The sequence below is a fragment of the Xenopus laevis genome, chromosome 9_10S (genome assembly GCF_017654675.1).
Source record: "Xenopus laevis strain J_2021 chromosome 9_10S, Xenopus_laevis_v10.1, whole genome shotgun sequence".
Taxonomy (NCBI): domain Eukaryota; kingdom Metazoa; phylum Chordata; class Amphibia; order Anura; family Pipidae; genus Xenopus; species Xenopus laevis.
Window position 1 is genome coordinate 114,093,069 of NC_054388.1, and position 11,378 is coordinate 114,104,446.

At 47.8% G+C, this 11,378-nt stretch overlaps 3 protein-coding genes and 1 pseudogene across 3 annotated transcripts; 3 read left to right on the forward strand and 1 right to left on the reverse strand.

The window, feature by feature from the left end:
- The first annotated feature begins 2,779 nt into the window (after positions 1 to 2,779).
- Positions 2,780 to 4,113, forward strand: LOC108704293 (annotated as a pseudogene).
- A 197-nt stretch (positions 4,114 to 4,310) lies between these two features.
- Positions 4,311 to 5,815, forward strand: LOC108704306 (histone H3). The gene is made up of 2 exons (XM_018240813.2): positions 4,311 to 4,803; positions 5,428 to 5,815. Exons 1-2 carry the CDS (start codon positions 4,475 to 4,477, stop codon positions 5,750 to 5,752), a joined length of 654 nt encoding a protein of 217 aa, XP_018096302.2. The 5' UTR covers positions 4,311 to 4,474; the 3' UTR covers positions 5,753 to 5,815.
- Positions 5,816 to 6,327: 512 nt separating this feature from the next.
- Positions 6,328 to 6,912, reverse strand: LOC108704300 (histone H2A type 1-like). Its single transcript, XM_018240809.2, has one exon. The coding sequence runs from the start codon at positions 6,774 to 6,776 to the stop codon at positions 6,387 to 6,389; it is 390 nt and encodes a 129-aa protein (XP_018096298.1). The 5' UTR covers positions 6,777 to 6,912; the 3' UTR covers positions 6,328 to 6,386.
- Positions 6,913 to 7,016: 104 nt separating this feature from the next.
- On the forward strand, positions 7,017 to 7,594 carry LOC108704304 (histone H2B 1.1-like). The gene has a single exon (XM_018240811.2). The coding sequence runs from the start codon at positions 7,161 to 7,163 to the stop codon at positions 7,539 to 7,541; it is 381 nt and encodes a 126-aa protein (XP_018096300.1). The 5' UTR covers positions 7,017 to 7,160; the 3' UTR covers positions 7,542 to 7,594.
- The last annotated feature ends 3,784 nt before the right edge of the window (positions 7,595 to 11,378 follow it).

Sequence of the window (11,378 nt, forward strand, 5' to 3'; positions counted from 1 at the left end):
CTAGCTCTTTGCTCTCCACCTAATAGCAGGGGTGTATATGCTGGGAGCCAGGAATTTAAAGGCCCAGTATCAAGCTGTGGAGTGTAAGGAGACAAGCACCTATAGTGAATTTGGTGAACAGGGACCCCAATACCTTGGGCATTGTTACCTAAGTATTTGTAGACTTGTTATCCTTTTTTATACCACTGAAGACTCATCTGCCACATTGTTTATTGATATCATACTGGTAGGTTATTTGTTCATTCATTTTTTTTTTATAAAATAATCTTTATAACCTCATTCTTTTATTGTGCACATATGGTCCTCCAACATTTTGTGGGGCCCCAGGTGAGCGAGACAGACACAATGTAAGAGTGTTCTACTGAGGCCAGGTGCTGAGCCATTAGATGTGGCGGTAGGACATAACATACGGTCTGAAAAGCTCCTCTAATGAGGATTGTTAATTATCCGGAATTAGATTGGCAAGCACCCACACAAATGGTGTAGACTCCAAGAAAGCATGCGTTTGTTACACTGCAATTTCATCTTTGAATGACAACTTGGCCGTTTGATGGAGCACAAAAAGTTGCTTATGGGTATTTACCGTAATCTAATCGAGCTTGAACCACAACAATTACACACTACTGCCTGTGCACCAATTTAACCATCACAATGTGACATCATCTTTCAAAATTTGGATAGGTTTCCATCAGATATTTACATAACGCACATGGGCTCTTAACCCGACCAAGCCGAAATTTAAAGGGATACTGTCAAGCGAAAACAGTTTTTTTTTTTAAACACATCAGTTAATAGTGCTGCTCCAGCAGAATTCTGCACTGAATCCATTTCTCAAAAGAGCAAAAAGATTTTTTTATATTTAATTTTGAAATCTGACATGGAGCTAGACATATTGTCAGTTTTGCAGCTGCCCCCAGTCATGTGACTTGTGCTCTGATAAACTTCAGTCACTGCTGTACTGCAAGTTGGAGTGTTATCACCCCCCCCCAGCAGCCTAACAACAGAACAATGGGAAGGTAACCAGATAGCAGCTCCCTAACACAAGATAACAGCTGCCTGGTAGATCTAATCTAGTTTGATAAAGAGCCAGGATGTGGCTTGAAACGTAACTGTGTCTCTGGTCGTAGCCAAGTTACAATAAAGGCTTTTTACCCATGATACGGTGCTGTCCTTTTCTGAAATTGGATGGAATTTGGTGGATTGTGGCCACTATTGGAGCGTGCACCGGACAACTTGAAGGAGTGTGTGCTGACTCAAGTACTTCACTGCCTGGTAGATCTAAGAACAGCACTCAATAGTAAAAGCCAAGTCCCACTGAGACACATTCAGTTACATTGAGTAGGAGAAACAACAGCCTGCCAGAAAGCAGTTCCATCCTAAAGTGCTGGCAGAAGTCACATGACTGGGGGCAGCAGGGAAACTGACAGTATGTCTAGCCCCATGTCAGATTTCAAAATTGAATATAAAAAAATTTGTTTGCTCTTTTGAGAATTGGATTTCAGTGCAGAATTCTGCTGGAGTAGCACAATTAACTGATGCGTTTTGAAAAAATGGAAAATCAATACATACTTTCCGAGATTTTCTTTTCTGGGACTGGAACATGGCAGTGGGCACAATAGGGTTAATTCCTCCTGTCATGTGGACGAAACATGAACTAGTAACAAATAAAAACAGCTCCCCTCCGCCGCTATCTTTGGACTTTATTAAACTCCCCCAAAATGAGGGTTGGGAAGCTTTGCCCACTGCTATGTTCCAGTCCAGGAAAAGAAAATCTCGGTAAGTATTTATTGATTTTCCATTTTCCTGTTCCTTACACATGGCAGTGGGCACAATAGGGGCGTAAAAAAGCAACCAATAGACAAGGGTGGGAACATTTTTTCTGCCGTTCGCTACATCCCTAGTAACGAGCATAGGTTGTGTTTGGATTGGGAATCTGCATTCCAATGCCTTAGCCAGAGAGATCTTCTTGCTGACACTGCTAACTCCATGGCTCTGGCTGCCAACTTCACGTTTCCTAGAGAAGCTTCTGCTGAATAATCATTTGCCACCTTGATGTCATGGACCATTTCAAGAAGTTTGGCTCTGTCTACCCCAGTTTTTATAGCGTTTTCCAATTCGTTGATCCAGATCTTGTTTATAGTGATGGGCGAATTTGCGGCGTTTCGCTTCGCCGCGAAATGGCGAAAAATTCACGAAACGGCGCCGGCGCCTGTTTTTTTACACCGGCGTCCGTTTTTCAAAAAAAAAAATTGACGCCGGCGAATTTTTGCCGCGAATTTTTGCGGGCGTTTTGCAAATTTATTCGCTGCCGGCGAATCGCGCAAATTCGCCCATCACTACTTGTTTTCTATCTGGCGTTTCCCATTCAGACTCAGGGCCGATCCTGGCCCCTCCGCCGCAGTTGCTGCTGCCCCCCCTCCCCTGGAAATTCGCTCTTAAAGTAAAAGAAACAGCATTTTCGCTGCCCCTGGTACCTAGTGGGGTTCTGCCGCCTGAGGCGACTGCCTCAACTTGCCTCATTGGCGAAGCACCCCTGTTCGGACTCCATGTTTTTCTTTATTACCTCAAGTATCGGGAACAAGTGGTTTGTTTTAACTGACGATTTGAACATTTTATCTTTAGTAGACGGAGTCTGTTCATGTTTCAGGTTCAGGTTTTTCCTGATTGGCAATTCTGGTTCTCCACAAGATGGCGGGGAAATAAGAATCAGCCAATAGAAAGGAAATGATATACAGAGAAGTGACCAATCGGGGCACAGGAAATATGAATATAAGGAGGATGTGGCAGAAGATTGAGAGATAATCTGATTCACTTGTATATCGGTACGAGTTGATATTTTAGAATGGCCGAGTCCACTCCTGTTCCTCCCCCGGCTGAACCCGCCGCTAAAGCCAAGAAGAAGCAGCAGCCCAAGAAGGCAGCGGCTAAAGCCAAGAAACCCTCCGGTCCCAGCGCGTCCGACCTCCTAGTGAAAGCCGTGTCCGCCTGTAAAGAGCGCAGCGGGGGGTCCCTGGCCGCTCTCAAGAAGGCTCTGGCTGCCGGAGGCCTCGATGTGGACAAGAACAGTCGCCTCAAGCTGCCTCTCAAGACCTTGGTCACTAAGGGGACTCTCACCCAAGTCAAAGGCAGCGGAGCCTCTGGATCCTTCAAGCTCAACAAGAAGCAGCTGGAGGGGAAGGACAAGCCCGCGGAGCCCAAAGCCAACAAACCGCCAGCGGCAAAGAAGGCGCCCAAGTCCCCTAAAAGGCCCAGGAAGGTCTCGGCAAAGAGCCCCAAGAAGGTGAAGAAAGCGGCGGCGATCAGCGCCAAAAGCCCCAAGAAGCCCAAAGCTACTAAAGCCAAGAAGGCGACCAAGAGCCCCCGCCTAAAAAGGCCACCCAAAGCTGCCAAGAGCCAGGCTAATAAGATACTAAACCCAAGGCGGCCAAACCCAAAGCAGCGGCTAAAGCAAAGAAGGCCGCTCCTAAGAAGTGATGTGGCCCCGGGGCCCCGCACATTGCACCAAAGGCTCTTTTCAGCCACCACCTCCTCCAGCTAAAGAGCCGATACCTGTGACTGATTATAGGGTTAATAGAAGGGCCCGTATCCTCTTGTACCGACCCATAACAATCACTACCAACCCTGCTCCCATCTAATCTCATTTACTCTCATTTATTTTTATTCTTTGCATGGGAGGAATTCTATAGACTTTATATAGAGAAGAAAGTGTCCCACTGCAGCCAATCACAACGCCGCTTATTTTACAGACGTGATTTTCAACTTCCATTTTTATTGTCTGCCCAACAGAAGGAAAGACCAGGTCTGTGCAAGCGCCGTAACCTCTCCCAGGTCTCCTGCCTTGAATCTGATCACTGTAAAATCCAAAACCACCACTAGGTGTCGCCCAATCACTAAACACAGAGGCTCATTCCACCACTCACCCCCGGGCTAATGATTTCTAATTCCCGCACCAGTGGGAGGAGTTACTGGGTGTTTCTGGATCGGATTAGGCAGCAGGTGGGTAGTTTTGTCTGTAGGACCTGCCAGCTTATAAGGAAATCTTCTGCTGCTGGAGAATATATATATTTATATACCGCTATTGCACTGCTGAGATATTTGTGTCTCTATGGGATTCTGGCAGAGAGGTTCTTTGCAGGTCCCAGTTCTTCTGTCTGTCTTGGTCGAAATCGTCTTACATTAATGGGAAAAGTGGATCAATTCTATAACTTATAGAAGTGTGTTTAGAAAGCGTCACGTGACCCTGCTACTGAAATATAACTGCAAGTAGATCGAACAGAAGTGAGATAATAGGTTGTAAGGAGTAGAGGCGGGATATATTTAAATTAGCCAATGAGAGAGAAGCATTTACGCAGTATTCCATAAAGAAAAGAAGATTTGTTTGGAAGGTAGAGGCGTGTTTATAATTAGCCAATCAGTTTCAGCTTGCGCCTATATAAATCTGGGTTGCTGGTTTGTTCAATTTTATTTCATTAGGATGGCTCGTACTAAGCAGACCGCACGTAAATCCACCGGAGGGAAGGCTCCCCGCAAGCAGCTGGCCACCAAGGCAGCCAGGAAAAGCGCTCCGGCCACAGGCGGAGTCAAGAAACCTCACCGTTACCGGCCCGGCACAGTCGCTCTCCGCGAGATCCGCCGCTACCAGAAATCCACCGAGCTGCTCATCCGCAAACTGCCTTTCCAGCGCCTGGTCCGGGAGATCGCTCAGGACTTCAAGACCGACCTGCGCTTCCAGAGCTCGGCCGTCATGGCTCTGCAGGAGGCCAGCGAGGCTTATCTGGTCGGTTTGTTTGAGGACACCAACCTGTGCGCCATCCACGCCAAGAGGGTCACCATCATGCCCAAGGACATCCAGCTGGCCCGCAGGATCCGGGGCGAGAGGGCTTAGTCCCAGCAGCACAACACAAAGGCTCTTTTCAGAGCCACCAAATCTCCAGTCAAATGAGTTGAATATATGTCACTCCGTACTTTCTATTTCCCTGCACATTCCCTCAATGTATATTGTTTCTATGAGCGCGGGAAAAATTTGTTAGCGATCGGTAATAAAGCCCTGTGAGTAGATTCCGTATTGCTGCTGAACTTTCTCGGGAATGTAGAGCCCAAAAAGTCCGAACAGAAATCAGTAACTCCCGAGCTCCCAGTAACACAAGTAACTGCAAGTGACACAATGTTGCCGCTTATCCAGATGATGTGCCCTGAGATACTGGCGCCTCTGTAACTAGAAACAATAATTATAGTAATAGAAATGGGAGAAATCTAAACTAGGACACTGTTAGAAATCGTAATTAGTTTCCATGAGCCAATCAGAAATTACATGACTAAGCACGCCTCTGACAAACTCCGCCCATATATTGTAGGTTCTCTATCAGGTCCTCTCCAGTTGCAGATATAGACTTTGAACGGCTCTGACACGTTATATAGTGTTTGAAGAGCTTCATTGATTATGTCTGGACGCGGCAAAGGAGGAAAGGGACTCGGGAAAGGAGGCGCCAAGCGGCACAGAAAGGTGCTCAGAGACAACATCCAGGGCATCACCAAGCCCGCCATCCGCCGCCTGGCACGGAGAGGGGGAGTCAAGCGCATCTCTGGTCTTATCTATGAGGAGACTCGTGGGGTCCTCAAGGTTTTCCTGGAGAACGTTATCCGGGACGCCGTCACCTACACCGAGCACGCCAAGAGGAAGACCGTTACCGCCATGGATGTGGTGTACGCTCTCAAGCGCCAGGGCCGCACTCTCTACGGTTTCGGCGGATAAATCTGCTCCTCTCCCTCCAAGTTACTGATCCACTCGCACCCAAAGGCTCTTTTCAGAGCCGCCCCACAAAGTCTGTCTCAGAGCTGTTACTGTTTATTTTATATCAGTTTTCATAGTGAGAACTAAACATTGGAAGTCTTTCAATTCATAGTCTTAAGTTGCTGCGCTGTTTTATATCCAGAAACAGTTGTGAATCCTCGATCATCTTGTAACTGTGTAAGGATTTAATGTACAAATATCATTTCTCGCGCACAACTCGGTGATCTGAAATGCGAGATATCGTATCAGGAGCGAATTCTGAATCGATAAGCAGCGTTTGTACATGCGGGACATCTTGGCCTCAGCAGGTTATGGGGCAACACAATCCTCACTACTTTATCCCTACACAAGAGACTTTCCCTTAATTTTAAATGGCAGGGCAGATATTCCTTCGTTCCCCACGAACTGCATAGAAACGTCCCTTATAGAAACCACTGGACCAATGTAATTACTGTTTATATAATAAAGCAAATCTGTAACCATGTAACTTGCTCCCTCCCATCCGTGTCTGTTCGCAGTTCTTTTTAGCGGGTGTGGGCGGCTCTGAAAAGAGCCTTTGTGTTGTTCCCTGATGGGGGCGCTGGGAGTGGGCACTTCACTTGCTCTTGGCCGGTTTGGACTCTGTTTTCTTGGGCAGCAGCACGGACTGGATGTTGGGCAGGACCCCGCCCTGAGCGATAGTGACTCCTCCGAGCAGTTTGTTGAGCTCCTCATCGTTGCGCACAGCGAGCTGCAGGTGCCTGGGGATGATGCGGGTCTTCTTGTTATCCCGGGCAGCGTTGCCGGCCAACTCCAGGATCTCAGCGGTCAGGTATTCGAGCACTGCGGCCAGATAGACCGGAGCTCCGGCTCCCACCCGCTCGGCATAATTGCCCTTCCTCAAGAGCCTGTGAACACGGCCGACTGGAAACTGCAGCCCGGCCCGAGATGAGCGAGTCTTTGCCTTAGCGCGAGTCTTGCCACCCTGTTTGCCTCTTCCAGACATGACCTACTGACAACTATTGTAGAATATGACTCCCGTACCCACAAGCACTATTATTTGTAGGCAGCAAAGGACACACCTCTCTTCTTTAATTGGGTGATTTCTGATCTAGCCAATGACATTATAAGTTTAGTAAGAACCAATCAATTGCTCTAAATACATTCTTAAATTCCTTTATTGCAGCCAATCACAGAGATGCTTATGGGAACGCCAATCGATAGCTGCTAGAACCTGTAGGTGGGAGCATTTTATACCATGTGACAAAACCTACCAGTAATATTATAAGATACCGGACTGCCTTATTTGCATGGGAGTGGTATAAAAGCAGGAGCCCGGCGGGAGGAAGAAATACTTTACTAGTGTGAGAGAGAGAGAAGCAGTACAATTATGCCTGATCCAGCTAAGTCCGCTCCAGCCGCAAAGAAGGGCTCCAAGAAAGCGGTGACTAAGACTCAGAAGAAAGACGGGAAGAAGCGCAGGAAGACAAGGAAGGAGAGTTACGCCATTTACGTGTACAAGGTGCTGAAGCAGGTGCACCCCGATACCGGCATCTCCTCCAAGGCCATGAGCATCATGAACTCCTTTGTCAACGATGTGTTTGAGCGCATCGCAGGGGAAGCTTCCCGCCTGGCTCACTACAACAAGCGCTCCACCATCACCTCCCGGGAGATCCAGACCGCGGTCCGCCTGCTGCTGCCTGGGGAGCTGGCCAAGCACGCCGTATCCGAGGGCACCAAGGCTGTCACCAAGTACACCAGCGCCAAGTAACTGCTGCTACTGCCCGACTCCGATCCCAACACAAAGGCTCTTCTAAGAGCCCCTCCATCTCTTCTGTACAAGGGCTGCACATACAAAACACCCTTTATATCTATAAAGCGAGATTTCAGGGTCACGGGGTTATAGTTTCGGGTCTGAAGCCTCCGGTATTTGCCTTAACCATTTGGCTCATCTCATAAGTAACAAAAAGATCTAAATCCATAATGAAACTTGTTTTTAAAAAATCTTAGCCATGAACTCCATTCGTAGCTGCGTTTATTCAGCCCGCGAATAACCTGTTCTACAAAGAAAGACACGGCACAGAGTCCCAAGGAAAGAAATCCTTTCAAAGCCGCCCCTGCTGCCTGACCAATGGCATTACCGTATTTATTTTAGAAACTACGCTGGAAGTCAAGCTCTTCTTAAACCTGGTCGCTCCATTCCTCTGCCCTGTGTGTGTGCTTTTCACGTACATATTTCTGAGTTGGTTCTTTGAATCCACAAACGAATTCTTCCCTCAAGTTAAACCTCAACACGTCGTATTCCTACGACCGAAGTTATAGCTAAATCCGTTTTGCCTTTAATCCGGATTCTCCGACGAATAGACGAGGATTTCTTTTGTTGTCCGATAAGAAGCGGAGCAGTAGAGGCGGGTTTGTAGCTGCTCTCTAGTTGTGCTCCATGTAACACAATGTACAGCCCGTGTCTGCCTTCCTAATGCTTCAGACAAGAGACTAAGGTTTATGGATATGTAGGAAATACAAGAGCTAATACAGGGGGTACAGCCTGTTCAAGAAATACGTGGGTGACCCTCAAAGGCCCGTTTTGATCAGAAGCGAGAATTTAACCTCTTCCGCGCTTTCGTCCCCGGTCCTCCACAGACTGACACGACCTGATAGGGAACTGTATTCACTGACTCCACCCCCTCCTCCCTAGTGTTGCAAAGGAATCACGTGACATTGGCTGACATGTGATTTTGAACTGAACACGGCTGCCCGCCACAATGATTGCGGTAACTGGTTACAGAACATAAGATGCAGCTTTGGCCCCAGCATTCTGCCGTGTGATTCAATACGACTTTAATCGCCTCCGCTGGGATAGACTTTGTGCAGGTTTCATTTATCTGGTACAACTTTGCGGCACAATCACTAAATGTATAATCTGCTCCTTTGTCGCTTACTTGCCCCACCCCCACACTAATAGGCGGCAGCCAATGATCCTCTCAGCTGAGCTCAATGTTCCTTTGGCCGTTTGTTACTTTTCTAAAGATTTCCAGTAATGAGCTGACACACTAGCGCTTTGCCACATTGTTACACTGGGACATTTCCGCCACGTTTCTCGCAGCACAGATACAACTCGCAACAAAGTTTCCCGCGCCCGCAATTCAGCACTTTTTTTTCTCCTCAAAGACGCTCTATGCTTCCCGGCAACGAGAGCCTGTCAGTCCATTACGTCTCTTCTCCTTCCGAATAGAACGTTTAATCTGCCAGTGTCTGAGCTGCTACTCGCGGATTCACTAAACAACAACATGTGGGAACTTGTACTCGTATTAGTAAGAAAGTGTTAGGGAGGAAGACTTGAGGCAGAAGCAGCAGACGTGGGAAGTTCTAAACTCTTTCAGGGGGATGTGGTGGCTTTTAAAAGAGCCTTTGGTTCAGTTGTGGCCACTAGTGACCGAGCTCATTTCTTCTTGGGGTTGGGGGCAGTTCTCTTTCTTTGGCAGCTTTAGGTTTGAAGGTTTTTCTTGCGGGGCTCTTGGCCACCTTCTTGGTCTATGCGGCTTTGGGCTTTTTCGGGCTCTTCGCTGCTGCTGCTGCTGCTGCTGCTGCTGCTGCTGCTGCTGCTGCTGCTGCCGCCGCCTTTGCGGGTTTCTTCACCTTCTTTGGGCTCTTGGAGGCCACAGAGTCCATCATGTGCTTTTATAGAGACCTGGCTGCCTTCTTGGTCACTGTTTTTTTGGCTGTGGGCGCTGCTACCGGCGCCTTTTTCTTGGCGACCTTCTGTCTGTGCGTGTGTTTAACTGCAGGGCTGTGATTGGCTGTTGACTGCCGGGCTGTGATTGGCTGTCCCGCTCCTACTGGGTTTCTGTTAGGACACGCCCACCCCTCCTCATTTGACACGCAGACCGGGAGCAGACAACACCTCTCGGGAGCTCCGATGGAGGGGCTATTTTGAAAGAGAATATTCATGTTTAGCACCGTGTAAAAGCCGCACCATGTATCACGCACAATTGCCTACAACATTAGGCTATTTTTCGTGGATCCTATATGTCTCCTTTGATCTACCCCGTAGCACCAGATCTGTTGATCTCCCTTTGTTCTGCCCTAGGACACAATTGATTTCATGAGAATGAATGTTGCTCCGAGAATAGCGTCATGAACACAGAACACCTACCAACCAATAGGAAGCGACAGATGTTTTCGGGAGAAGGCGGGGGGCTCTTAGAAGAGAATTTGCCTTGGGGTCGGTGGTGTCGCGCAAGCCGGCCGAGAGCGAGTGAAGTGCCCGCTCCCAGCGCCCCCATCAGGGAACAACACAAAGGCTCTTTTCAGAGCCGCCCCCACACCGGCTAAAGAGAACTGTGCCACACGCCCCTTATTTCTACTCCCAGGGATATCAAGCCCGACTTGTGCCCGCCGTGGTTCCAATACGGCTCATAGATCCGCCCCTGTGTGGCTGCAGGGTCACCAAGCCGGTGTCATTCACTTGAAAAACGAACCCCCGCAGTTCGTTATTTTTTTTTCCGTTATTTTGGCGGACCAACGGAAAACTGTTACCCTAGATTAAATCAGCCAATGACTGACAAGTATTTCCAGCACTGAAACTGATTGGACTAGTTCAAGTGACGTATGTCCATAGTGAACCAATGACAAAGGAGAACAGGATGAAATTAGGGCAGGCAGTTATAACGGCGTAAAATGGCCTTTGGTCCGCAGTAAAATAACTATAGCAAGTGAGCCGGGCATCAAGGAGGCGCCACTTAATGTGCTATTGATGGGCAATATTTCGTATTACATGGCGGGAGGGCAACAGAATGGGCCAGACACAGAAAACAGAATTTTTCGTTGGCTGTTGTAACGGTGCGGTGACCTCCAAAAAGCGCCGCGACCGACTCCTTTTAAATTTAGCGCAGGAAAAGGCTACGTGTCACGGGACTGAGCCGCTGCGCCGCTGCTGATATTGTGCGTAGGGAGAGGCCCCTTTAGAGGAGACATTTTGTGTATGAAATAAAAACGTAGCGGTGCCTTATGTACTCATTAAGATATAGAAGAATGGTGCTTGACGGAGACTTCTAGGATAAATAGCCTAAGGTTGTAGGCAATTGTGAGTGATACATGGTGTGGCTTTTACACGGTGCTAAACATGAATATTCTCTTTCAAAATAGCCCCTCCATCGGAGCTTCCGAGAGGTGTTGTCTGCTCCCGGTCTGCGTGACAAATGAGGAGGGGGTGGGCGTGTCCTAACGGTCCCGGCCAGAAACCCAGTAGGAGCGGGACAGCCAATCACAGCCCGGCAGTCAAACACAAGCACAGACAGGCTTCAGTTCCCTGTCAGGTCCTGCAAGGTGCTGATTGGTTCCTGCCCTACAGTGCAGTGAGCTGAGAACACCACCTGGGATTTCAAGGAGCAGCAAGTGGAAGGGAGGGATTTTTGGGGTTTCTGCAGAAATATTCAAGAAATCAGTCTGAAACACTACTTTGTTTTTTTGTTTTTTTTTTCAAGCACCATTCTTCTGTATCTAAATGAGTATAACGGACTGCTACAGTCTTATTTTTATTTATTTATTATTTTTTTATTTTTGTATTATTATTATTATTATTATTTTTTTTTTTTTTTACACAAAATGT

Excerpts from the sequence above, each read along its gene's own strand:
- LOC108704300 (XM_018240809.2), bottom strand. The coding sequence starts at position 6,776 with ATGTCTGGAAGAGGCAAACAGGGTGGCAAGACTCGCGCTAAGGCAAAG.
- LOC108704304 (XM_018240811.2), top strand. The coding sequence starts at position 7,161 with ATGCCTGATCCAGCTAAGTCCGCTCCAGCCGCAAAGAAGGGCTCCAAG.
- LOC108704306 (XM_018240813.2), top strand. The coding sequence starts at position 4,475 with ATGGCTCGTACTAAGCAGACCGCACGTAAATCCACCGGAGGGAAGGCT. Across the intron at positions 4,804-5,427 it reads TTGTTTGAGGACACCAACCT|AGCTTCATTGATTATGTCTG; the intron begins GTGCGCCATCCA and ends TAGTGTTTGAAG.